The following is a 26,587-nucleotide window of genomic DNA, read 5'->3' on the forward strand; positions in this document are numbered from 1 at the left end:
TTCCCTTCGATTGTCACAACTGTCGCTTCAACCAACCCACCGACAACAACTGCCGCTTCAACCAACCCACCGACAACAACTGCCGCCCCAACTAACCCACCAACTACAACTTCCGCCTCAACTAACCCACTAACAACTACTTCCACCCTAACAAACCCACCAACAACGCCCTTCAGTCCATCAGCATTCTGCGTCGGAAAAATCGGTTACTTCGCTCATCCAGATCGTCATCTTTTCATTCGATGCACACAATTTAGAACTTTTGTTCAAACGTGTGGAAACTTCTTAGTCTGGCGACAAATCTCAGAGGGTTTTGGAACATGTGTCCGTCCTTAGGTAGACAGTACTTGATTTGACTAAATTTTTTAACGAAAACGGAATAATTTTTAACCCATTTATTGTATTAACAACCAATGTTTATTTTTCTAGCCTTTTTAATTTGTAAACTTTTTATTTTGTAACATTTTTATCTAACATTTTAATCCATGTATCATTAAAGTAATTATACAAACAAAGACAGCAAAGTGAAACAAGATTTCGCATAATGATATCACTGAAACAATTATAATTTTTTTAGGCTCCGTCAAGGTTTTTAAACTATCGAACTTGTAATGAACAAAGAGATTTAGCCTCAAGGAGGGCTAAAATAACTACTACAATATCACTAAGTCAGAAATAACCTAAAATCAGATTGTGATTGTTTTCTGCACACCACGCTGAAGCTCTAAAGGGCTGTGTTAAGACAAAAGATCTGACGAATTAGCTATCTCGCTTACGTAACAATAAAAAGACTGGGAATGAGAACAAAATGTTTCGATTGTGTTTGAATAGGGTGCCGTATTAAGTGAAATTCAATTTCTCTCATCTCGACAAATAAGAGGATTCTTGTTATAAAATTGACCAATTTCCTCAAATCGTCAATTTTCAAGCACTTTCAGATGTTTATTGATTATGATTGGTTTATTGAAATTGTGACCATCTATCATTGGTATTTACAGGGTTTTTTAACAACCAACTTGAATGGTTAAAATTAACTTTAAATTTTCAACAGTAGATAACATTAACTTGAGATCTTTGAAAAGAACTCATTGATATTAACACATCGAGAAAGCGAGGATACTTCGAATAAAGGCGTTTATAAACTTTTTTGGATTTTAAGAGGGACGTTTATTCGAGGGGTTGTCAATGAAATATTTTTTAACCAATGTCACTTTAATAAAGTGAATCGGATCCTTATGCTTTCTCTTTTCCTTTTCTTTCAGTTCAAATATTTCATTTTTAGAAATGTAAAAATGGGTCAAAATTATTTTGAATACTGAAAGAATACAATTATTACCCCATAATAATTTTTTTAATAAATTTTCATCGGATGATTCCCTCTTACAGCTACTAGTTTCAAATAAACACCTCTCCTAGTGGGAAGGCGTTTTTTTTAATTTTTCCTCTAGGCAGGGGCGTTTATTCGAGAGAGCGTTTAAAGGAAGGGGGCCATGAACCATATATTTTCAAAGTATTTCCAGGATTGGAAATCTCTTATTTCACCCAGTGCCATCTGCCTGAGACAGTGTGCGAATTTTCAGTTCGGCGACGTTGGTATTTTACAGACCGGTCTGTATTTTATCCAAAATACTCAGTTCCAGCATAACCATAAATTTTGCTGCAATCTTAATGCTGATAATTTTGTAAAGTATTTTATTGTTAAAATTTCAAATCAATGATAATTTCCAATATTATACAGAAATATGAGAACCTAGGGCTGACTTAGCAAGTGGGGGAGAAAGTTTAGACATAAATAATAAGCAGGGACCACAAAAGATAAAAAAAAAGACCTTGGGCTTTTCCGGAAAAAAAATTTAATATGGGGGGGGGGGGCGTGGAGGATATATTTTTTTTTTAATTCATCCCCCCCCCCCCCACTGGACATTGTGACTATTGACCCCCCGGACAGCAGGCTTGACCCCTGGACATTCAACAGTTGAACCTCTGCCCATTCAAAATAACCCTCAAACCGAACAAAATTACCCCCAAACAGAGCAAATTTACCTCCCGGACAAGGAAAATTTTGTAGATTTTTCATTACCACCTGGATACTATATCCTCCACCCCCATGTACGGACATTTTCTGGAAAAGCCCCTTAAACCGTCAGCAATATAAGAATCAAACCAATACCTCAACTACACCCACGCTTTCTGTAGCGACTTTTGAAGCATCAACATAACGAAATAGCCGACCCATCACAACCTAAACGAAACGATATTTGCTCTCGTAACAAACACAAGAACTTAATGGGCTGTTTCAAAAAAATTCCATACAAAAGGACGAACCTTTTCAAGTCAAAACAAATTTCTTGGAAATGTGTTGACATCCTCTGGAAAATAGCAAAATTTGCAAAAAAAGACACTGAAATTTATTTTCATGTCGTAAAATGATAGACATGTAATGTTTGACAGCCTTCTTCAAATTGACATATGCTTGCTACCATTAAACGCAAGAATACTTTCTAAAATACTTCTCTTTGGTGATTCGAATTTTAGTAACAGCCTAAATCATAATATATTAAGTATAACCGTAAACTTTATCCAAGATACCAGTCCATTAGGGTCCGTTGTTTTGATTGTTCACAATGCTCATTTGATTTGTTTTTTGTTTAATTTTGCCTTACCTTTCTATTGTTTTTTCCTTTCTCGTTTTTCATTTTATAAGGTTCCTCTCTCCTGGCGGTATAATCTAGCAGTCGTTTACCCCCTGGAAGTTTAAGAATAGATTTTTACCCCCTGGAAAAATCATGTGTAGCTTTCAGTGGCATCTACCCACAGAAATCTTGTATAAAGCACTACAGATAGAGCTACTCTGTCTTTCTCAAGCAACAGTAGTTGAAGCAAAATATCTTTACTGAGTAGACTACAGTACTCGGCGCCGGCAAATTGTTATCAAAACAACTGACATGGTCGGAACTGAGGAGTCATGATTCATCAAATTACCGGGACCAAATAGTTGTCTGATTATGAAAGATTGTTTTACTACAGCCAGTGATAAAGTAGCTCTATCTAGTGTTTTATATCTAGGTAGTGTTTTATATAGATATCTGTAGGTATCTGTGAATTTATTGAGGATTTGGCCTCGGGTAGGCTTATTGAACCTCTTTTGCGAGGAGAATGGGTTAGCGAGTTTAGATCTGAAATTGTATAATCTAACAGCTCGTGACAGAATATATCAACTTTAGAATTGCAATGCTTCACCAAAAGGGAAATATAATATAATCTCACAGTCCCGGTAGGAAGTTTTTAACCATGTTGAGGTTAAAAACAACGGACTGAAACTCGGCTGGGGAATTTGAATTCCATTTGCTTTAAGTCAAAAAAATTCAGTGGGGATTAAAAAATAGCATAATATTTTTCAGTGAGGATTTGTTAACATTTGAGCATTTTCAGCGGGGACAAAAATTGGAGCACAATTTTCCATTTGGGAGGTCAATTTTATATGTGAGAATTCAGGGTAAAAATGATTTTTCGTTTATTTCTGAGCCATTTTGCTTGTAAAGAATGGCTGATCACTAGTGCACGAAAAAAAATTATCCACTACTTGGGTAGGAGCTTGAGCTCAATCTCTAGCTGAAACATACTTTAAAAAACTTCAAAAATTGAACTTTCGAAAAAATAGTAACTAAACGAATGAATGAATGTGCTTTTGTGTTGCAGGCGACTATTCGGTTTGGTAGATTTTATCAGTGTAGCTGAACGAGAGAGACATATAAAATTATTATGTTTTATCAGATACTCGCTACCAGCTGATCACACCCAACTGTTGGTCACAAACTTACTTCTTTTTGCGTTCCAGAGCCATTCTTAGACTCATAGCACTCGGTTATCCAAAATTGTTATCTTTTGAAACATTCCTGAAATACAAATCAAATGAGAGGCTATTATAAGGATAAAATCTTGCTGCGATTTGCAAAAAAGTTTTATCTCTGATACATTGATAATGTCCGAATTCTGACGATGGGATTAGGCACAATCAAGAAAAATATCCCTAAGGCGGAGTGCATAGTAAGGTAAATGAGAGCATAAAAAAGAAATAAACACACTCCAGTGTGGTGCTTCAAAATCAGATTAGCTCTATCAAGATAATGATTACCTAAATTAAAGCCATCATAGAAAAACTTATACCATGAAACAAGCTAAACATTAAAGTATAATTAGAGAAACTCTACCAAAAATTACAGCTTAAGTGTGGTTTCAATTTTTTTAAGAACAAAGTCAGAAATCAGAAATCATTTAATTGGTAGAAAATCTTAAAAAATCTTTGCAAATAAATTGAAAATATCGGTCTGGAAGAAAGACTTGGGCCTAGTCTTCAAATTTATGCAATGACAAATACTTGATTTTCCAATTTCTTGAGACTGAAAGTTAAAGAAGTTAAGGAAAATCTATCTATGTAGCAAATCTAAAATATTCTTATGGAAAAACCATGAAATTTGTATAAATACAGGAAGATGTTGTCCCAAAAATCATTCATCAGCTACAAACAGTTTGAGTCGCTTACAAGACCTTTTACTAAAGGTGCAGCTAAGTGAAGTCACTGTAAAAAGCAAAGAAGATTTTTTGGGCCAGCAAATTTGCAGATATCTTGAACCAAAACATCGAACTGTAAAGGTTTTCAATCAACAAGAAGAATCATGAAGAACTTTTTCATTTTGTTGAACCTTGTTGCTTCTATCCAAATGGTAAGCTACAATAATTTTTACCTTAAATATTTCGTAAAATCTAAATTAGATTCTTTTTTAACTTTTAAGTTATAATGTATCAAATGAACATCCCTCCTAGATGTGAGGCGCTTATTTGAAAGTTGCGTTTATACGAAGGGTGGGGAGGGAGCTTTCATTTGAAGGAAAATATTTAATTAGTGATACCCTTTCTCAGTTTCTTGAAAAATCACCTAACACGACTTTCTTTTCATTTTTCAGAGTTTAGCAGAAAATTGTTCGCCAACCAACCCTTGTTCAAACGGAGGAACTTGTATTGATGCTTATCCAACTGGTTTCGAATGTTCCTGTCCTACTGGCTTCTCTGGTAACCTGTGTGGAGTAAGTCGATATAATTTCTATTTCTAATAATCAAGCCGAATAACAACACTCTAATGTTTGTTCGCACGCGATTGACTATTACCGAGTTTACGCATGTGTATTTTTCTCCAAGGGAGACGGTAAGGCTCTAGACTAGATCCTGACCAGCTGAGGACGACCATAAATCAGCACTTTTAATGCCCTCGATTTTGCAGGTCAGAAGTGCGGGTTATTTCAAATTGCTTCAGTCACCCTACCGTCCTCAAAAGAGCAAATACATAACCTCGCTATTGATTAACCATAATGATCGTTACAAGGCACCGTTTCTACAAACCGTTTTCTATAAACTCGGGCACTGACAAGCTTATGAAAGGCCACAACACTGGGTTAAAAAAAATCGTGTAAAACTTTTTTGCTTGTCCAAATTTCACAATTCCTTCATATTTCTCTCGTTGTGTTTCAGATGGTGAACGTATGCGACACATACGGATTACTCTGTCAAAACGGAGGTACATGTATAGCTGATGGAACTGTCGATGGTTTCTCTTGCACATGTGCAGCTGGATATTCTGGTGCTTACTGTACTGTAAGTTAATTCTAATTTCCTTTATTAAAAGTGCGGATATTTTGATATATGTATTTCAACAGTAAGAGTTAAAAACACGTCATATCAAAAATTGCTTCCACTATTATTTGCCATACCTACGAACTACTCTTCAGAACCTCTTGTAAATGGTTTTGTGGTTCAAAGTTTCAATGTGAGTGAAAATTATGAATTACCTTTTTCTCTCTCTCAGCAATCAGCATGTGGTGCTAACAGTTGTCAAAACGGAGGAACTTGTATTCCTGGTGCCAATGGTGATTATACCTGTCAGTGTCCCCCTGGAACTTCTGGTGCTCTTTGTCAGGTAGGTTGTCTGGAAAGATTTGATGAAATTATATACTATTCTTATTTTCACATAGTTTCAGAAATTTTTCCTTTATCAGATAGACTCAAAATTATCTTGGATATTATCTGACGATGTTACGTACTTCTTATCTTCTAGAACTCAGTTTGCGGAGCAAATCCATGCCAGAATGGAGGATCTTGTACACCGACAGCCGATGGCCCACAATGCACCTGTAGCACTGAATGGTCTGGTCTAACTTGTGAGGTATGTTATTTTCACCTCTCTTCAAAAAATTATTAACGTTTGATAATACAACTTTATAAAATGATTAAGTACTAAAAAATTCAATCAGTGGTCCAATAAAGGTTCTCTACCTTTTAATTGAATTAATAGACATTTAAGACAAGCTGATGCAAAACAGATGCAAACAATAGCTGGTAGTTATTACAAAAGACGTTAATAAAACATTTTGAAAAAATCATTTCAGATTAACTTGGCTTGCAACATAAATCCATGTCAAAGCGGAGGAACTTGTTCACCTTCGAGTCTCGTTGAAGATGGTTATACTTGCACATGTGCTGATGGATTTTCTGGTCAAACTTGTACTGTGAGTGGTTTCGATTTTCGAATGATTTTTTCTTAAAAACAATCTTTTTGACCACTTACAAAAACAAATTCTACCAATTTTGCTTCTCTAGAACTTGGAACTGTCTAAAAGAATCTTTGCTGAAATTCATTCACCAAATGGATATAGGGGTATCAATGTACCTCAAGAAATATTATATGCACCACAATTGACTGTGTTCAAGTTCCAAGCATTTCAGGCAGGGTGTTAGGCGAAAGACTCTGGTCATAACTTCATTCTCGCTAATGTTAGAATTGTTATGACTGTATTATCGAATCTTTTCTTTCAAGGAATCAAGCTGTAGCGGGAACCCTTGTGCCACAGGAAGTACATGTGTCCCTGATGCTTCAGCCAATGGCTTTTCTTGCACATGTGCTGCTGGCCAATCAAATCCTCTCTGTAACGTAAGTTTGTCTCTTACATTCAAATGAAGATATCAACGCCCCAAGCGAAGCTTAAAAAATATTAAATATCAGCTTTCAAAGCAAACATGAGAGGCTTTCATAAAAGTAAACCGTATTTGCAAATCTTAGCGAGTCAATCTCTATTATCAAGGTTTTGTATATTAGAATCTTTCTTTCTTGAAGTCTCGATTGTCCATACAGAAACAATAAGGTTATGTACAAAAACTTTTCACTTCAGGTCGCCGATGGTTGTGGAACAGTCAGCGGAGCAAACCCATGTTTAAACGGAGGAGATTGTTCGCTTTCAAATACTCTCTACGCTGGTTATTCTTGTCAATGTAATGGAGGATTCTCAGGAACAATGTGTCATGTAAGTTTTTTTACAAAGATCTATTAAATAAGTTTGAATGAATAAGGTGAATAAACATTTTACACCACGGGTTTCTTTCCAATGCAAAGGAGGATTCTTAGGATCAATTTGTCCAATAAAATTTCAAAATAAACCTCTGTATTGCGAGTTTGGATGAACAAGCTAAACAAACTTAACGCTGATTTTTCTTGCCATAAAAAGCAAATTGTCCTGTTTGGCTATACCTTAAGAGAAGAAATTTGGCGAGAAGAAATTTTGGCAAACTTTAGTGCAATTTGGCGGAATTTATTTAGTGGCGATTTAATAAAATTTCTAAATTTATCGAGAATTGATTTTGGCGAACGACTAGACTAGTACACTAGTCGCTTATTACTTATAATAAAACTGTCAATCAAATAATGTAAACACTAATTAAATATTCAGCGCGCGCGAGAGAAAGGGAAAATAACCGACTAGAAGCTTCTTCCGATGCCTTTTTTTTCTTCACCTAAAATTCTAAGGAGAGACATACAGATTTCTATATGTCTGACCCGTGCAGGATTGCATTTATTTTCCTTTCTGTTTATTGCATTTTTGGAAATGCTCATTTATTTATATGTTCTCTCATGTTTAATGTTACTATGAAATGTCATTTAGTCAAAAAAGTTGGACGGATTCTCAAAAACCTAAAAAAGGTTGTAAAATAAAACAACGTTTTTTGAGGGAAGAAGCTTCTACTCGTTGAAATTCAGAAAAGACACGCAACCTCACCTCTTCGATTCTTTTTATTTGGAGCTTAAATTTTTGTTTATGGGTCTGTTTTCAACGACTAGTTTATTAGTCTAGCGAACGACCCATTTTTTGTTGAATATTTAAACTTGAAATGGATGAAAAAGGGGCTTTTGGGAGAAATAGAGACTAGTTGAAGTGTGAAAGAAATTTAAATTTGGTGAAAATTAATTTTGGCAAATGGCCCATAACTCTAAATTTGGCGAGAATTAATTTTGGCAAATGGACCATAAATCTAAATTTGGCGGTAAGAAACATTTGCGAATTTAAAGTCACATATCAAGATATGTTTTCTATTATAGATCAGTGCATGCTCAAAAAACCCATGTCAAAACGGTGGCAGTTGTACGACAAAGTCATCCAGTCCTGGATTCGAATGTGCTTGTGTTGCTCCCTATACTGGTGCCATCTGTCAGGTTAGTTCATGTTTAAGTATCATATTATCAATGCCACAGTGTGTACCTCAAAGATTGAACTTAATATTTTGCTAAAATAATGGAATCGTTAGTCCGACGTTTTAATTTTTGGAGAATTTTTTTGAAGTTTTAAATTTATATGTGATAGTAAAGAGACACCATCGAATAAATTTTTTGGTACCAAACCAAAACCTATTCATGATGTTCATGACGTAATAATTACCGAAACAATCCGCTTTTTACCAGTAGTGGCAAATTTAAGCTAGTAAAAAATTGTTTAAAACTTGCCATTACTGGCAAAAACCTGGGGTGTTTTGTTATGCTGAAAACATTATGTAATAAATATCATGAATGAAAAACTTCAATTTTCCCAGGAATCGATCTGTTCTTTACAACAACCTTGCAAAAATGGAGGATCATGCGCAGTAGCGCCAGGAACACCTGGTTACCAATGCACATGTGCAAACAATGGATACACTGGACCCACTTGTGAAGCTTCGGCCTGCGACGTCAACCCATGTGCTAATGGAGCCCAATGTAACCCATCTGCTGCATCCCCAGGATATACTTGTACATGTCCAGTCGGATTTTCAGGACCAACTTGTAGTGTAAGTATCATTAGAGTAATAACAGATTTCTGTCAACTAAACACTACTAAGAATTATAAAGTTTTAAACATATTACATACCATGAAAAATAGCAGAACCTTTGAACAATAAAATTTCAAACTTGGAATTATAAAAGTTACAAACATAACCTCACAGAACTTTTGAACTGATTCTATTCTTTCTCGCAACTTTTCAGGCTTCAGCATGTGATGCCAACCCATGTAAAAACGGCGCAACATGTACCCCAGATGGCACCACCCTTGGTTATTCTTGCACATGCGTAGGGGGATATTCTGGACCAACCTGCACTGTAAGTAATTTCACTTGCCTCGCTCAGTCAGTTCTTATTGATAGTATTTTGAACGGGTATCTAGAACCTACTGATATCATATTGTTACAGTTGAGTCTTTTTAACTTGAAGTACAAATTTGTCCGAATTTGTCCGAAAAGTTCGAGATTTAGAGTAAAGTTTATAAGGCATTGTTCACTAAAGGGACAATAGCATAAAACTTACTATAAGGAGGCATTCCAGTTATAGAGGTTCAAATTAATAACACTGTATAAAGTAATGAATCAACGGATCCTGCACTAATGTACTTCCCAGTTTTCTCAAAGGTAACGAATCGAACTGTATAAAGAATTCACACATTTTCACTAAAAGCAAATTTTTGTATTCAAATGATTTTACTATTATGATACAAAGAGATAAGATATTTACTAGAACTAAATTTACAGTATTCTTACTGAAAACTATTCCACTTTCTTTCCAGGCTTCAGCTTGCGATGCTTTGCCATGTTTTAATGGAGGAACTTGTATTGTTGATTCAAGTAATGATGGATTCACGTGTAATTGCCAACCTGGATATTCTGGTGCCACATGCAGTGTAAGTTGCCTCGATTACTCAATCATCAAAAACAGTGTTCCATTATGCTAATGTTGAAACAACACCCTAACTGCACATTATTGATTGATAACCCTATCTGAAATCGCCTTTTTTCTGTCGACTCGATAACCCAGTCAGAAAAAATAGTATTTTAAGTTAAAACTTTACTTATAAAGCCTCATTCACTTCACTTCTGACTCGATAAAGGAACTAAAAAATACAATGTTTTGAACTGAAAGTTTTTTCTCTCCACAGCAATCAGCCTGCGGACAAAACCCATGTCAAAATGGTGGAAGTTGTCAACCTGATAATTCTGCTGACGGTTACACTTGCACATGTGAAGAAGGATATTTCGGTGTCAATTGTATGGTAAGTGTCAAAACACCAATCCGTAGGTTTTGAAAAGTTTCGTGAGATTGTCATTGAAATTGACCGTCTTCTGAATTGCATTCTATTGGATTTCATCTCCAACAAAAACATCGTTCCAGGGGTAATTTATTCTTCCTTTTGTATGTAATTTTATCCGTTTTAATGAAAATCCTATTAACTTAACTTAGGACTTAACTTTTCGTGTTCTTCTCATCCAGGCCTCAAATTGTGATATGCAACCATGTCAAAATGGTGGAAGTTGCAAAGCTGACGGTTCGGCTGATGGTTTTACTTGCACTTGCGAAGTCGGATATTTTGGTGTTCATTGCACAGTAAGTAATTTTATTTTCCCAATCTGAAACAAGAAACTTTTGTAACGTTTTGTCCGTAAACTTGGATGATTTTTACCAAAATTTTATTTCTATATCTGTCGTGTTTCTGACGTGGATAACTGTTTCTCTTTGTCCTATTTGAATGCAAGATTTATCAACAACTTTGTATATCAGCTCGCTAAAAGTATTTTCTTTTCTTTCCTAGGCATCAGCCTGTACCAGTCACCCATGTAAATACGGAGGAAGTTGTCAACCAGATGGATCGGATGATGGATACACTTGTTCATGTCTTACTGGATTCTTTGGAAACCAATGTGAAGTGAGTTGAATCTTCTATCTCAAACCTTTCTTTCTCAAACATTCTTAGCCTATTTGATGGCATGAAAAATATGAATGTAAATTAAGTTACTTTAAAGTTACTTACAACTGTAATATGAACGTATATTGACAAAACCGGGACCTAAAAAGCTGTATTATTGACTTGCTAAAACAATATGGTGCAAACACTCAAAATTCAAAACCAATTGCTTAAAAACGCAGTATTTTAGTTCATAACGCCGCCCTGAAATATGACATATCTGAGCTAAACCTTCTTCAAGTATCAATGGTGTTTCACGATAGCCTGTCCCTTGATTGATCTCTGTAAGAAATCCCTTTCTAATGTCTACACCCTTTCTATCTTAGTTGAGATCTTGTGTCGGAAGTAACCCCTGTCAAAATGGTGGATTATGTTTCCAACAAGGAATATCGCAAGCTTGTATCTGCAACAATGGATTCACCGGCTCCAACTGTCAGGTAAGTAGTTGAATTTATAAAACAAAGTAAACTAAATTATAGCACTTGAAAAACATAAAGCCATCGCTTAGAATTAACTAATTTTGGCTTAATTCTTTTCTATTTAATTAGGTTCAACCACCCCAGCCTGGTGTTTAAGAATTTTTTGTTATCACCACATAAATCGCACCATCAACTCCTGCCCCACCGACCAATCTACCAACAGACCCACCAACCAACCCACAAACTAATCCACCAACCAACCCACCCTTCAACTAATCCACCGACAAACCCACCAACAAATACACCAACAAACCCACCCACTAACCCACCAACAAACCCACCGACCAACCCACCAACTAACTCACCAACTAACCCACCGACCAACCCACCAACTAATCCACCGACCAACCCATTGACAAATCCACCGACCAACCCACCGACCAACCCACCAACTAACCCACCGACCAACTCACCAACTAATACACCAACAAACCCACCCACTAACCCACCAACAAACCCACCGACCACCACCAACTAACCACCCCAACTAAACCCACCGACCAACCCACCAATAATCCACCCGACCAACCCATTGACAAATCCACCGACCAACCCACCGACCAACCCACCAACTAACCCACCGACCAACTCACCAACTAATCCACCGACAGACCCACCAACAAATAATTTTCAACCCATTTATTGTATTAACCAATTTATTTTTTAAGCCTTTTTCATTTCAAAACTCATTATTTTGTGACATTTTTATCTAACATTTTAATCCATGTATCATTAAAGTAATTATACAAACAAAGACAGCAAAGTGAAACAAGATTTCGCACAATAATATCACTGAAACCATTATGAATTTTTCTTGACTCCCTCGTGCTTTTTAAACTATTGGACTTTCAATGAACAAAGAGCTGTAGCCTCAAGGAAAGCTAAAAAACTATTAAAAATCATTGCATAAAGTAAAAAATAACCTATTGTTTTCTGCACGCTAAATGGATGGGTTAAGATGGGTTACATAACACTAAAAAGATTGGGAGTGAGAATTAACTTGAGAAAGGCTTTTCAAGAAAAAATTAGAATATGGGGATGGAATATATATTATAATATATACCCTCAAACCGAGCAAAATTACCCCCAAACAGAGCAAATCTTCCGAACAGTGAAAATTTTGTAGATTTTTCACTACCCCCTGGACACTATATTCTCCACCCTCATGTACGGACATTTTCTGGAAAAGCCCCTTAAACCGTCAGAAATATAAAAATCAAAGCAATACCTCAAATACAACGAAGCTTTCTGCAGCGTCTTTTGAAGCATCAACATGACGAAACAACCGACCCATTACAATCTAAACGAAACAATATTTGCTCTCGTAACAAACACAAGAACTTAAAATCTTTTACAGATTTCAATGGCATCTATCTACCCACAGAAATCACTACAGACATGGTCGAAATATATTGAGATTTTAGTGTACTTTAACGTTTTTCAGAATTTAAAGTTCGGGCAAGAATTGCTACTTTAGTACTTCCAGTTTCTTTCATTGAATATTTTGATTTTGGAGGGGCCCGGTGGTTTCTAGGCTTTATTCCAAGCCTAATTGGAGCAAATTTGACCTTTTAAATCTTGAGATCGTAAGTCTTAAATCTCATGTTAAAACTCTACTTTCAAACTCTAGTTTAACTCGCTTAAAAAATCATTTGTGGTTTTTAAAATTTTGCAGGGAAATCCTCTTTATCTCAAATATTTTGTCTATGATTGTATACAGTACTCGGCGCCGGCAATTTGTTATCAAAACAACTGATGTGGTCGGAAATGAGGAGTCGTGATTCATCAAAATGCCGGGACCAAATAGTGGTCTATAAAGATGTCAGATTGTTTTGCTTCAGCCAGTGACAAAGTAGCTCTATCTAGTGTTTTATATAGGTATCTGTGCATACATTAAGACAAGGACTTTTGCCTCGGGTACGCTTATTGAACCTCCTTTGTGAGGAGAATGGGTTATAGTTTACATTAAGGGAACTTATTTTAGCGGAAATTTGGAACTTGGTTATTTTAGCGAGTTTAGACAAAATTCGCCCCAAAATAGGTTCTCACCAAAATTAAATATTTTGCTCATTCGCCAAAACAAGTTATCACCAAAATTGATCATTTTTGCATTTTGCTAAAATCCCTCCCCCCCCTAAGACGTCATGTATCATATTAAGACAAAATAGGACACATTCACCCTGTCAAGACTGTCATTCGTCGTCAAAATTAGTTTCCGCAAAAAAAAGTGCCCTTAATGTACAAGTTAGGGATGGTGTCAATTGTCTGTATATGTAGAGAATCAATTCAAAGGCTTCACAAAATCTTGAAGTCAATCTGTATACTTGAACCCGTTCTCCTCAGTGGATGATGTGAGTAGTATGCAAAGATAATCTAAATCCAGGGGATACCATGCTAGCAAAGTTTTTTTGAAAATTTTGTGAATTCTTTTTTTAGAAATTTCAGAAATTCAGAAATTTCGCAGAAAGAAAATCAAAGTTTTATCGATTCATGAGTTCACTTTCGCGCGAAATGGGCGACAATTTTTTTCTTAACCTTCTCTGTCTGGAGGAAAGATTACGTTGATAAAAAAGTTTCGCGCGAACAAAAAAAAAGTTAAAAGAAGTTCTACTTTTTTCATCCGTTACGTCAATTTTGACCAATGGAATTGCTTCATTTTTCAATCGACCAATGACGTTACAAAAACGTCAAAAAGTTTTCACTCGTGTCACGCAAAAGTGGAGACCGGCCTTAAAAGCTGCCCGTAAATATTGCTAAATCATGCAATGTACTCAGCCAAGTCTTTTAAACTGCATACTTTAATCGTAGAAATTTTAGCGTTTTGGCGAGTTTTCCCTATTTTATCTCTCTAAAACACGCCGAATCGACAGATCGCTAAAATTTATCCGCGCAAAATTTCTGGTTATTTTGCCTTGATACATTTTTATCAATAGGAAAGGTTTCAGTGCAAAGAAATGCTAGAAAACGAATTCAGTCAATAATGTAATACGAGATCCTAATAGTTAACGGTATTTAAGAGGAGGTTGGAATCGCTATGAAAAATAGGCTGAGCTTGCTAAAACATTACAGTTGTTAAAAGGAATCATCAATTAACTTTGACTTGACAGGGGAATGTCTTCTTTCTAAAATTACATGATGTAGACCATCAATTACGTACGCTTTGATGTAGAAAATGTTTGGACCAGAGCCTTCTTTCTGACTAGAAGCAGAAAGCTCTGCAACGAAAATTTACCTCCCTTTCACCCTGCAGAAAAGGTTGTATATAAAATTAGTACATATTCACTGTATGTAGTGGGGTACGTAATTTTCCCCAAAAACTTATCGAGTGGTTAGCCAAAATATATTTTATGCCAAAACCTAGATATACTTGACTCTATTCTCAGCCACTTCCCAAGCGATATGCAAATTGAAAATTAAATCTTGAATAAAAATTCAAACGAATGGTCCATTCGTTTTAACACTGGTAAACCGCTGAAGCACTGTTCAAGACTAGATAGACTAAACTATCCAACGAACTATGAACAGGTATTTAACGCCTTCAAAATTACGATATGTGTGGGTTTGATATTTCAACAAGTCAATTTTCTAAGGAAAATTAATTAAAACACCCTAAGCACACTCAAAGGATTGCTGTTATACCGTAGTATAGTTTTTCCTTGTTCTCCCGGCCCATTAGCACAACAACAAACAAAAAAACTTCGTTCTGATTTGGCAAAAATTATAATTCATATTACGTAACTCGACTAGGACTTAAAATAAAAAGAGTGGTGTAAATATACAATTAAGATAACTACAGCTAAAATGTTTATTTTAAAGATAATGGGCTTTTACAGAAAAAAACTCGTAAATCCCCTGTTGAGGAGGTCCATTTCCGTTCCAAGGGGTAAGGTTTGAGATGTGGCGGATTTCCATAGGATTATATAAAAATCTGTCAAAAATAACTGGAATTCCATGTGGGTAGCTTTTTAGATCTTTCTAAAATTTAGAATTCCAGAGGGGTTTAAGCCTGAAATTGCCTGGAATTCCAGGGGGTTACAGCATTTCCAGCCACAAAATGATGGACCTCCTCAACACGTGGAGTACGGTTTTTTTTCTGGAAAAGCCCAATCAAACATTAAAAAAATTGATAAAAATTACTTTTAAAAAAGATTCCATTTTTCCTTAAAAATTTCCTTGGATGGTATCATGTTCCATAGCATAAAGATAAAAAGTTAAAAAATTATTGCGGTTTTTGCGTTATAATTCATATTACGTAACTTGACTAGGACTTATAATAAAAAGAGTGGAGTAAATATAAAATTAAGATAACTACAGCTAAAATGTATACTTTAAAGATAATTAAAAATTAAAAAAATTGATAAAAATTGCTTTTAAAAAAAGATTCCGTTTTGTCTTAAAAATTTCCATAAAAATAGGTAGGCTGTCATTTCAGTTGAAATTTACTGAAATGGAATTTACTTATGGATGGTCGCATGTTCCATAGCATAAAGATAAAAAGTTAAAAAATTATTGCGGGTTTTGCGTTATGATTCATATTACGTAACTCGACTAGGACTTATAATAAAAAGAGTGGAGTAAATATACAATTAAGATAACTACAGCTAAAATGTATACTTTAAAGATAATTAAAAATTAAAAAAATTGATAAAAATTGCTTTTAAAAAAAGATTCCGTTTTGTCTTAAAAATTTCCATAAAAATAGGTAGGCTGTCATCATTTCAGTTGAAATTTACTGAAATGGAATTTACTTATGGATGGTCGCATGTTCCATAACCTTGGGCGATTTGGCGCCAGACCAAGTTTCCACACGTTTGAACAAAAGTTCCATCCGGTGAGCATCGAATGAAAAGATTACGATTTATTGGGTGACCGAAGTAACCAATTTTTCCGACACAGAATGCTGATGAACTGAAAGGCGTTGTTGGTGGGTTGGTTGGGGCGGCAGTAGTTGGTGAAGCAGTTGTTGGGGCGTTCGTTGTTGGGGCGGCTGTTGATGGTGCAGATGTTGACGGTGCAGCTGTTGATGGGGCGGCAGTTGATGGGGCGGCAGTTGATGGTGCCGCTGTTGATGGAGCAGCAGTTGATGGGGCGGCAGTTGATGGGGCGGCAGTTGATGGGGCGGCAGTTGATGGGGCGGCAGTTGATGGGGCGGCAGTTGATGGGGCAGCAGTTGATGGGGCGGCAGTTGATGGAGCAGCAGTTGATGGAGCAGCAGTTGATGGAGCAGCCGTTGATGGGGCGGCTGTTGATGGGGCGGCTGTTGATGGGGCGGCTGTTGACGGGGCGGCAGTTGATGGGGCGGCAGTTGATGGGGCGGCAGTTGATGGGGCGGCTGTTGATGGGACGGCTGTGATGACAGTGGTTGAAGGGATAGCAGTGGTTCCAGTTGGTGAAATCTAAGCAAAAAAGTGAATGATTAACATGATATTTTCATACTAGTGCAAAGTGTTGTTGTAGGGCTATGCTCTAAATTAAAAAAAGAGAAGTAGATCCATCGTTCGTTTAGTGGCACAGGCAGTTTTATGAGGATCAGCAAAGGTTGTATTCAGTTCACCAATAGTGTCATTCGATTTTCGAAAATAGTCAAGCAAACGACGGGGGAAAGAAATATTTCAAAGTTCTCATTAGCACTTTGTTTATTGCATAGACAAAATGCAATCTGAGATGAATGTCTAAGAGAAATATTAAGATTCAACTCCTTACCTCACAGTTGGAGCCGGTGAATCCATTGTTGCAGATACAAGCTTGGGATATTCCTTGTTGAAAACATAATCCACCATTTTGACACGGGTTACTTCCAACACAAGATCTCAACTGAAAAAAGAGAAGTGAAAATATTAGAAAGAGATTAGTTCGCAAACATTTTCAAAAAACAGAGACAGAGAAGATAAAAGACGCGAAAGTTTACTAAAAATAGGATACGTATCCTTTTAAATCGTTCAACCCAGCTTGGCACACAAGGTTGTTTCCGGGGGGGGGGGGGTACTTAGGCAAATTGAGTGCACAGTATGTGCCGCCCTTAAAGGTACCTTTTTGGAATTTCCATTTTTTGGTCATTCGCTAAGGTTGGGAAAAATGGGAAAATTTTAACTTTTTACCCTCAGAAAGATCAAAATGTGGTCAAAATTGTCCCAATAAGGATCGTAAAATTCATAAAATTTTCCTTTGTTTTCTCCTTTTTAGTCCCGGTAAGGGTCCAAGGGTCGAAAGTCGCCCCCCCCCCGTCAGCTTGCAACCCTAGTACCCCCGGGTTTGTTTCAACATTTATCTAACGTTATATGGTCGTTGTGAATGTTAAAAAAACGTTGAAACAACGTTGTGTGCTCGTTGGGAAAGCTTTAGAAAGTTTAATTCTAAGTACTAAGTACAATACTTTGACTTAGATGCACGATCCCATATCATTTATTAAGAATTAAGAGATTAACTCTGAGAAAACTTGAAGCGGAGAACTTTGAAAAGAGACACACGGCGGAGTTGAGATAAAAGATTCAACTCACTTGACATTGGTTTCCAAAAAATCCAGTAAGACATGAACAAGTGTATCCATCATCCGATCCATCTGGTTGACAACTTCCTCCGTATTTACATGGGTGACTGGTACAGGCTGATGCCTAAGAAGAAAAGGAAAATACTTTTAGCGAGCTGATATACAAATTTGTTGATAAATTTTGCGTTCAAATAGGACAAAGATAAACAGTTATCCACGTCAAAAACACGACAGATTTAAAAATCAGAGTTTTGTAAAAATCGTCCAAGTTTACGAACAAAACGTTACAAAAGTTACTTGTGTCAGATTGGGAAAATAAAATTACTTACTGTGCAATGAACACCAAAATATCCGACTTCGCAAGTGCAAGTAAAACCATCAGCCGAACCGTCAGGTTCGCAACTTCCACCATTTTGACATGGTTGCATATCACAATTTGAGGCCTGGATATAAAGAACACGAAAAGTTAAATTCTAAGTTAAGTTAATAGGATTTCCATTAAAACGGATTAGATTAGATACAAACGGAAGAATAAATTACCCCTGGAACGATGTTTTTGGAGAGTAAATCCAATAGATTGCATTTTATGATACGGTCAATTTCAATGACAATCTTACAAAACCTTTTCAGAAAATTAATTGGTATTTTGACACTTACCATACAATTGACACCGAAATATCCTTCTTCACATGTGCAAGTATAGCCGTCAGCAGAATTATCAGGTTGACAACTTCCGCCATTTTGACATGGGTTTGTTCCGCAAGCTGATTGCTGTGGAGGGACAATTTTTTTTAGTTGAAAACATTGTATTTTTGGTTCGATTATCGAACTGGATTATCGAGTCGGCAGAGAAAAGAGATGATTTTAGATGGGTTTATCAATCGATATCGAAATTCAGCCTGCAGTAGATCTCTAACATTTTGGCCCAGCATTAACGTAATGGAAAGATCTTAGAATTTTCTGTCAAAACACTGTGTTTTTATGATTGAGTAATTGAGGCAACTTACACTGCACGTGGCACCAGAATATCCAGGTTGGCAATTACACGTGAATCCATCATTACTTGAATCAACAATACAGGTTCCTCCATTCAAACATGGCAGAGCATCGCAAGCAGAAGCCTGGAAAGAAAGCGGAATAGTTTTCAGTAAGAATACTGTAAATTTGAATTGACTTATCGTGGGAAAATATCTTATTTCTCTGGATCGTAAAATGGAAAAATCGTTTCAAGAAAAAATTTGCCTCCAGTCAAAATGTGCGAATTTTTTATAAAAAGATCTTGTCAATGAGTTCTAAATAAAATGTACCTCTTCAAAACACTATCAATAAGAACTGACTGATCGAGGCAAGTGAAATAACTTACAGTGCAAGTTGGTCCAGAATATCCTCCTACGCATGCGCAAGAATAACCAAGGGCGGTGCCATCTGGATTACATGTTGCTCCGTTTTCACATGGGTTGGCATCACATGCTGAAGCCTGAAAAGTTGTGAGAAAGAATAGAATCGGTTCAAAGTTTTATAATTTTTCATCACACTTTAACATGTTGAAATGCTTATAACATTTCAAGTAGTTTATGCATTATTAAGAAAAACTCTTATTACGCCACACTTGAGCTTTATATATTCCCTAGAGGAAGTTTCACAACCCCGTAAAATCAAAATCTTTATGTTTTTTTCCCTTCTAACATAAGGTTACTTTAAGGCAGCGTATACTCCAGTTGACTCTCTCTAATTCGATTTTCAAGAGTACCGTGATTTCCATCCAATATGAGAGTGTAGAGGAAAGTCTCCCTAATAGGTCTGATTTTTTGAATTATTCTTTTTTTTCCTGAAGAAAGGCTCTTCAATCTTACCATATGAATATCATGCATAAAAATTTAGTTCCCTTGCCTCCATTAAACAGACTGTTTTAACAGATCTTTGTATAAGTAACTTACAGTGCAAGTTGGTCCTGAAAATCCAACTGGACATGTGCAAGTATATCCTGGGTAGGCAGCAGATGGGTTACATTGGGCTCCATTGGCACATGGGTTGACGTCGCAGGCCGAAGCTTCACAAGTGGGTCCAGTGTATCCATTGTTTGCGCATGTGCATTGGTAACCAGGTGTTCCTGTCGCTACTGCGCATGATCCTCCATTTTTGCAAGGTTGTTGTAAAGAACAGATCGATTCCTGGGAAAAGAGAGAAATTACATAGAAAATTCATAAGATGTAGGATGCGACAAGGGCTTGAGAAATAAACTTTCGGAAAATTGAAGCGAAAAGCAAGATGAAAGATTTATTAAAATAATTTTCCCAGATTAAAAGATATGACCCCATCTATAGAAAATGCTCTTTACATGAACTTTACCATGTATTAAGTGTAGCTTGGCTTCTCAAGGTTTTTAAAAAAGGTATGTTACTTTTAAGTATTAAGGTGTGTTTGGCCAGTATTGTATAGTACTATAAAGAGACTTAATTTTCACTAACCTGACAGGTGGCACCAGTATAAGGAGCAACACAAGCACATTCGAATCCAGGGCTGGATGGTTTTGCCGTACAACTACCGCCGTTTTGACATGGGTTTTTTGAGCATGCACTAATCTATAATAGAAAATACATCTCTATATGATGGCTTTAAATTCGTCATACAACCAAACAGGACAAGATGCTTTATTATAAAAAAAATAATCAGCGTTAAGTTTGTTTAGCTTGTTCATCCAAACTCACAATACAGAGGTTTATTTTGGAGATTTTATTGGACAAATTGATCCTAAGAATCCTCCTTTGCAATAGAAAGAAAACCGCGGTGTAAAAAGTATTAGCCTTGTTTATTCAAACTTATTTAATAGATGTTTGTAAAAAAAACTTACTTGACAATTTGGTCCTGAGAATCCTCCATTACATTGACAAGAATAACCAGCGTAGAGAGTATTTGAAAGAGAACAATCTCCTCCGTTTTTACATGGGTTTTCTCCGCTGACTGTTCCACAACCATCGGCGACCTGAAGTGAAAAGTTTTTGTACATAACCTTATTGTTTCTGTATGGACAATCGAGACTTCAAGAAAGAGAAATTCCATATAAAGTCTTGACGTTGACTTGAAATTTGCAAATCTAGTTTACTTTATGGAAGCCCCTCTTGTTTGCTTTCAAAGCTGATATTTAATCTTTTTAAGCTTCATTTAAGACATTGTTATCTCTATGAGTGAAAGTACATCCTGTGCCCAAGTTCAGGAGTTGCCATAAAGCCATTATGGTAATAACCGGGAGGGCACATTGCTATACATTGTATGAGTGAAAGTAGAGAGTCTATCACCATATTTCCCTAACACCCTCCCTGGAAGAGCTTGGGATTCGAACACAGTCAATTGCAGTGAAAGTCTGTGATCGAAACCTTCACACTACCAATCGACGATAAACTCGATATACATCGTTATCTCTGTTTGAATGTAAGAGACAAACTTACGTTACAAAGAGGATTCGATTGGCCAGCAGCGCATGTGCATGAAAAGCCATTGGCTGAAGCATCAGGGACACATGTACTTCCTGTGGCACAAAGGTTTGCGCTACAGCTTGATTCCTGAAAAGAAAAGAATTGTTCACACAATAATAGTAAATAATTATAGTTTTCGATCAATAATCGTTAATTATCAATTTTAACCCTAATCGTTAAAGGGACATAAAAGTACTTGCAAAATTTGTAAACAAACTGTATGCAGCAGATACAAAATCAAAACTAATATGACATGTCAAAATAAAAAATCAAACCAAATATGGCTAATTTTGATTGTTCAATTGTTTTACAAGTTTGTTTTGGACACGTGATTTTAATTTTTCTCTTTAATGACACGTGGTTCGCGCAATGTTTACATTTTACTATTTTTATGTCCCTTTAACCTAAGATTCTCCGATGGAGGAAGAAGTTGCTCTGTGGCAGTGTACATTTAAGTTATGAGCCCAAATTTTTGCAAACGCGACTGTTGAAACAGGAGAGCTCAAATGTATATAGTCAAATGGTTCACGAATTAAGATCTTAACCACCACTAGTGACTACACGTTTCTTGTTATAAGAACAAACTATATATAAGAGCATAAGGCTTCGATGGCCAAAATAGTAAGAACAAGCTAAGAACATTTTAAGGCTTTGCAGACCGCCACATGGCATATTCTTAGGAAAATGGACAAAAATACTCAAAGGCTTCAAAAAATTTTGTATGTGCTTATAAAAAAAACGTGTAGTACGAAAATAGCCTAAGATTATGGATTCGCATTGTTGAGAGTTATTTTCCAGTGTTTTGATCCAGTGTTTTGATTTTTACACAAAAAGCGAAACCACTCACAGTACAAATTTGACCAGAAAATCCATCAGCACATGTGCAAGTATAACCAGCAGCAACGAGACTCGAAGGTGAACAAGTTCCTCCGTTTTGACATGGATTTACGTCGCAAATCAAGTTAAGCTGAAATGATTTCGTAAATAGATTTTATTAATATGGCTCGTTGCTAATAGAACCAGCTAGCCTGGGGGCGACTTATAGCTTTTTGATAGACTGGATGGCGCTGATAAGTGGCTCGGCGTAATTTAGCAGGCTTCATATCTTGGCTTTGCTTGAGGTGGTAGCAAATACATGCCACTAGATCCAGTCCCTTTTTGGAGAAAAACAAACAGAAAACCACGTACAACAGACCAATTTTGTTCAAATTTTGAGGTATTTTTATGTTTTTTTTTGTAGTTTCATAAACTTTTAAGGATTTTAGCATATATTTCATTGTTATGTAGTTTTCTTATAATTTCTGAAAACGAAAGTGAAAAAAGATGGCGATATCCTCTAGTCTATACTTCACTGGACTCAGAGCCATCAAAATCATCAAAAAGCAAAGTTCAGTCAGAAGTAGACTCTAGTTTAATTAAACCAGCTAAAAATTTCTTCCCGTTACAAGGCTTGTAGGTTCTCCAGGAAAGTACGAATAACTGGCATCATAAAACGTTATAAATTCAAGCTGAGGAGGAGGGAATAATAACATACCTCACAAGTGAGACCAGACCACATAGCGCTACAAATGCATTGTGGACCATCGGCAGTCGGTGTACAAGATCCTCCATTCATGCAAGGATTTGTATCGCAAACTGAGTTCTAGAAGATGAAAAGTAAATTACATCGTCAGATAATATCAAGGTCTATAATGAAAAATTCTATTCAATCAAAGAGAACTAAAACTACTATAATTATCATTTTAACAATATAAGAATATGAATTTAAGAATATAGTAGATATAATTTCATCAAGTCTTTTCAGACAACTTACCTGACAAAGAGCACCAGAAGTTCCAGGGGGACATTGACAGGTATAATCACCATTGGCACCAGGGATACAAGTTCCTCCGTTTTGACAGCTGTCAGCACCACATGCTGATTGCTGTAAAAGAAAAAAGGTGATTCACAATTTTCACTCACATTGAAACTTCTTTGAACCATAAAACCATTTACAAGAGGTTCTGAAGGGAAGTTCGTAGGTATGGCAAATAATAGTGGAACCAATTTTTGATATGGTGTTTTTAACGCTTATTGTTCAATCACATATATCAAAATATCCGCATTTTTAATAAAGGAAATTAGAATTAACTTACAGTACAGTAAGGACCAAAATATCCAGCTGCACATGTGCAAGAGAAACCATCGACAGTTCCATCAGCCATACATGTAGCTCCATTTTGACAGAGTAATCCGTATATGTCGCACGCGTTCACCATCTGAAAACGAAAAAAGACGATAATATGAAAGAAAAGTAACAATGAGATGGTAGGGATATCTAAATTTTCAATACACATTTTCGACCATAGCCGCTGCCAACTGTCCTTGTCCTTATTTCGCACCTAACAATAGAAAAAGGTGTCAAAAAAGGATTGGATTGAGTTTAGGGGGTAATTAAATAATTAAGTGGCACGCGAATAACCGCGCGACTACGGTTGAAAAGGTGTATGGTATGCATGACGTGAAATTGATCGGTTATTCAATTTCACTCGATTAAAGTTATGCATAACTTGTATCTATTGACTTGTAGAATTTTGTAAGCGTGCGTAGTCGTACAAGTCATCAAATATATTTAATCGGATGATCTGTTTGGCCAAATCGAGTTTAAATGGTTGACATTAAGTAGGACACAACTAAAGGAGAGTGTTCATTCAGGAGATCTCGAATATGGAGATCATTCGAATTCCAGAGAGTTTTTAAATACATATGTTCGAATTAGAGAAACTTGATTACAGGGTTTAAATCAGAGAAAATTATTTTTCAGTGAGTTGTACCTGACAGAAGTTAGCTTGGCAGTGCCTGGGTTTATTTTGTAAGAAACGGCGCCTTGTAACAATCATTACGGATAATCAATAATCAATTGTACGCGCGAACAAAATTAGAATCTTACCGTCTCCGTCGGAGAAAAACACACATACGTAAACTCGGTAATAGCCAATCGCACGCGAACAAACATTAGACTGTTGTTATTCGGCTTGATTATGTAAAATAGAAATTATATTTGACTTACTCGACACAAGTTACCAGAGAAGCCAGTCGGACAGGAACATTCGAAACCAGTTGGATAAGCATCAATACAAGTTCCTCCGTTTGAACAAGGGTTGGTAGGTGAACAATTTTCTGCCAAACTCTTAAAAATGAAAAAGTAAAACAATGAAAGTATAAATATAATCTGCTGACAGACGATTTTAGAGCTTAAAGAAAAGGTTAAAAGGGTATTTCACCTAGTCCAATTCGGTTTTTACGAAATATTTAAGGTAAAAATTATTGTAGCTTACCATTTGGATATAAGCCACAAGGCTCAACAAAATGAAAAAGTTCTTCATGATTCTTCTTGTTGATTGAAAACCTTTACAGTTTGATGTTTTGGTTCAAGATATCTGCAAAATTGCTGGCTCAAAATAATCTTCTTTGCTTTTTCCAGTGACTTCACTTAGCTGCACCTTTAGTAAAAGGTCTTGTAAGCGACTCAAACTGTTTGTAGCTGATGAATGATTTTTGGGACAACATCTCCCTGTATTTATACTGCACTACACGTCCAAATGCAGCCATTTATATCAAATTGTTAATCTCTACAACTTGCAATGCTTAATAAATGGATAAACGCCAATAATTATGTTATAATGTTTCGCAAGATATACTTCTCTGTGATAAGATATTCCGAAACTACGCTGCCATTTTGGAAATCAAAATCTTTATAATGATAAATCAGGTTTAGACACTATGCCGGAGTGTTCCTTTAGTCTTTAGTTACTGAATGACAGAAAAATATACACTTCTCCGTAGTAGTCTTTCTCGTGTTTTGAATGTTAAGTGGAAAATGACACAATTACTTTAAATTATATTTAACAAATCAGAGAAAAGATTTTATCCTTAAGCCTCTATGAGATTTGGTAATTTGGTTGATTTCATGGGAATCTAAGCATTGCATATCTTAATTCTCTTAAATTCAACGTCTCCATATCTTCCTTATATAATTTTGGAAACAAAACGAAATAACTCTTTACTGAAAGAAAACCCTACCAAGCAGCTTTTTAGGATTGTTTATGGTTTTGCCTCACTTGCCCAGCCGGCTTATAAATAGTAGTCTGGGCTCTAGGTCAGCAAATTATTAATTTTTAAGTGGATAATCGGGAAATTAATATTCAAAGTTGCGTTTTGACGTTATTCCCGGTCGATTTGCTCGAGTTATGTTGAAAATTAACTATATTCACTTAAAGAATTTTCCTAGGTCTTAGCAAAAAATTTCCCCGCGAAACATTCTTTAAATACTGATGTTCTTAGTGATTTGAGTTTTGAGCCAAAAAATATTATTGACATCACTATTTTGTGTATAATTTTGTTAATTTTCCTGAGAAATATGGTGTTTTAGAGTCTGAAAAGCCTTAAAATTGTATTAATTTATTCTTGACATACTGGTCGTCAAAGCCTTATGGTTTGTTCATATAAAAAACGTTTAGACAAAGAATCTAATTTCACGGATCATAATTAGAACTAAATTTAATTGACGCATCATTACCAAAATGACCTCAATTTCATCATTTAGTTTGATGAGTAACGGATATAGCTTACTGATAAATCATTTCTTCTATCCCAGCTGGCACACAACGTTGTTTCAACGTTCATCTAACGTTAAATGGACGTTATTAACATTAGATAAACGTTGAAACAATGTTTCGTGCCAGCTGGGCTCAAAGTTTTATCTACCTTGAGAAATTAAAGAAAAATAGATGTCTAAATAAATGATTTTTAGTCGATTTCTTGATTGTGCAGATTGGCTGTGATGAAATCTAGTCGAACCTGCATATGCCGAATGTATATATGAATATGCCCTACTAAAGAAAACAGAGAAACAGTCAGGGAAATCCCTCAATTGCGGTATAAACGTCACTTTTAAATTTTTCATATACCGCAATTGCAGTATATTCAAAAAACAGAATTCAAGATTCAAGGAGAAAACAGGCAATTTTTGTACATAATTGATCATATCTTTTTAACGTGCAGACAAAATATTTTTTCCGT

The 26,587-nt window shown here is 36.0% G+C and overlaps 2 protein-coding genes across 2 annotated transcripts in view; one reads left to right on the forward strand and one right to left on the reverse strand.

Moving 5' to 3' along the window:
- Nucleotides 1–11,915, forward strand: part of LOC136802291 (neurogenic locus notch homolog protein 1-like) — a 17,973-nt gene extending 6,058 nt beyond the window's left edge. Inside the window, exons 14-30 of the mRNA XM_067059006.1 lie at nt 4,632–4,724; nt 4,965–5,084; nt 5,527–5,649; nt 5,861–5,971; nt 6,110–6,217; nt 6,441–6,560; nt 6,869–6,982; nt 7,221–7,352; nt 8,423–8,536; nt 8,911–9,144; nt 9,341–9,454; nt 9,915–10,028; nt 10,284–10,397; nt 10,616–10,729; nt 10,935–11,048; nt 11,414–11,524; nt 11,636–11,915. Of these exons, the coding sequence (XP_066915107.1) occupies nt 4,632–4,724; nt 4,965–5,084; nt 5,527–5,649; nt 5,861–5,971; nt 6,110–6,217; nt 6,441–6,560; nt 6,869–6,982; nt 7,221–7,352; nt 8,423–8,536; nt 8,911–9,144; nt 9,341–9,454; nt 9,915–10,028; nt 10,284–10,397; nt 10,616–10,729; nt 10,935–11,048; nt 11,414–11,524; nt 11,636–11,662 (1,977 nt within the window). The 3' untranslated portion in view covers nt 11,663–11,915. The remainder of the gene's footprint in view (nt 1–4,631; nt 4,725–4,964; nt 5,085–5,526; nt 5,650–5,860; nt 5,972–6,109; nt 6,218–6,440; nt 6,561–6,868; nt 6,983–7,220; nt 7,353–8,422; nt 8,537–8,910; nt 9,145–9,340; nt 9,455–9,914; nt 10,029–10,283; nt 10,398–10,615; nt 10,730–10,934; nt 11,049–11,413; nt 11,525–11,635) is intronic.
- Nucleotides 11,916–15,656: 3,741 nt separating this feature from the next.
- Nucleotides 15,657–25,477, reverse strand: LOC136802292 (fibropellin-1-like). Its single transcript, XM_067059007.1, has 17 exons — nt 24,844–25,477; nt 24,576–24,695; nt 23,662–23,784; nt 23,340–23,450; nt 23,061–23,168; nt 22,374–22,493; nt 21,500–21,613; nt 20,905–21,036; nt 20,522–20,635; nt 19,991–20,224; nt 19,417–19,530; nt 19,061–19,174; nt 18,711–18,824; nt 18,383–18,496; nt 18,064–18,177; nt 17,270–17,380; nt 15,657–16,962 (listed from the first exon to the last, which is right to left on the reverse strand). Exons 1-17 carry the CDS (start codon nt 24,889–24,891, stop codon nt 16,315–16,317), a joined length of 2,553 nt encoding a protein of 850 aa, XP_066915108.1. The 5' UTR covers nt 24,892–25,477; the 3' UTR covers nt 15,657–16,314.
- Nucleotides 25,478–26,587: the final 1,110 nt, after the last annotated feature.

This window comes from Clytia hemisphaerica, unplaced genomic scaffold, assembly GCF_902728285.1.
Source record: "Clytia hemisphaerica strain Z4C2 unplaced genomic scaffold, Clytia hemisphaerica genome assembly, whole genome shotgun sequence".
NCBI classification, from domain to species: Eukaryota; Metazoa; Cnidaria; class Hydrozoa; order Leptothecata; family Clytiidae; genus Clytia; species Clytia hemisphaerica.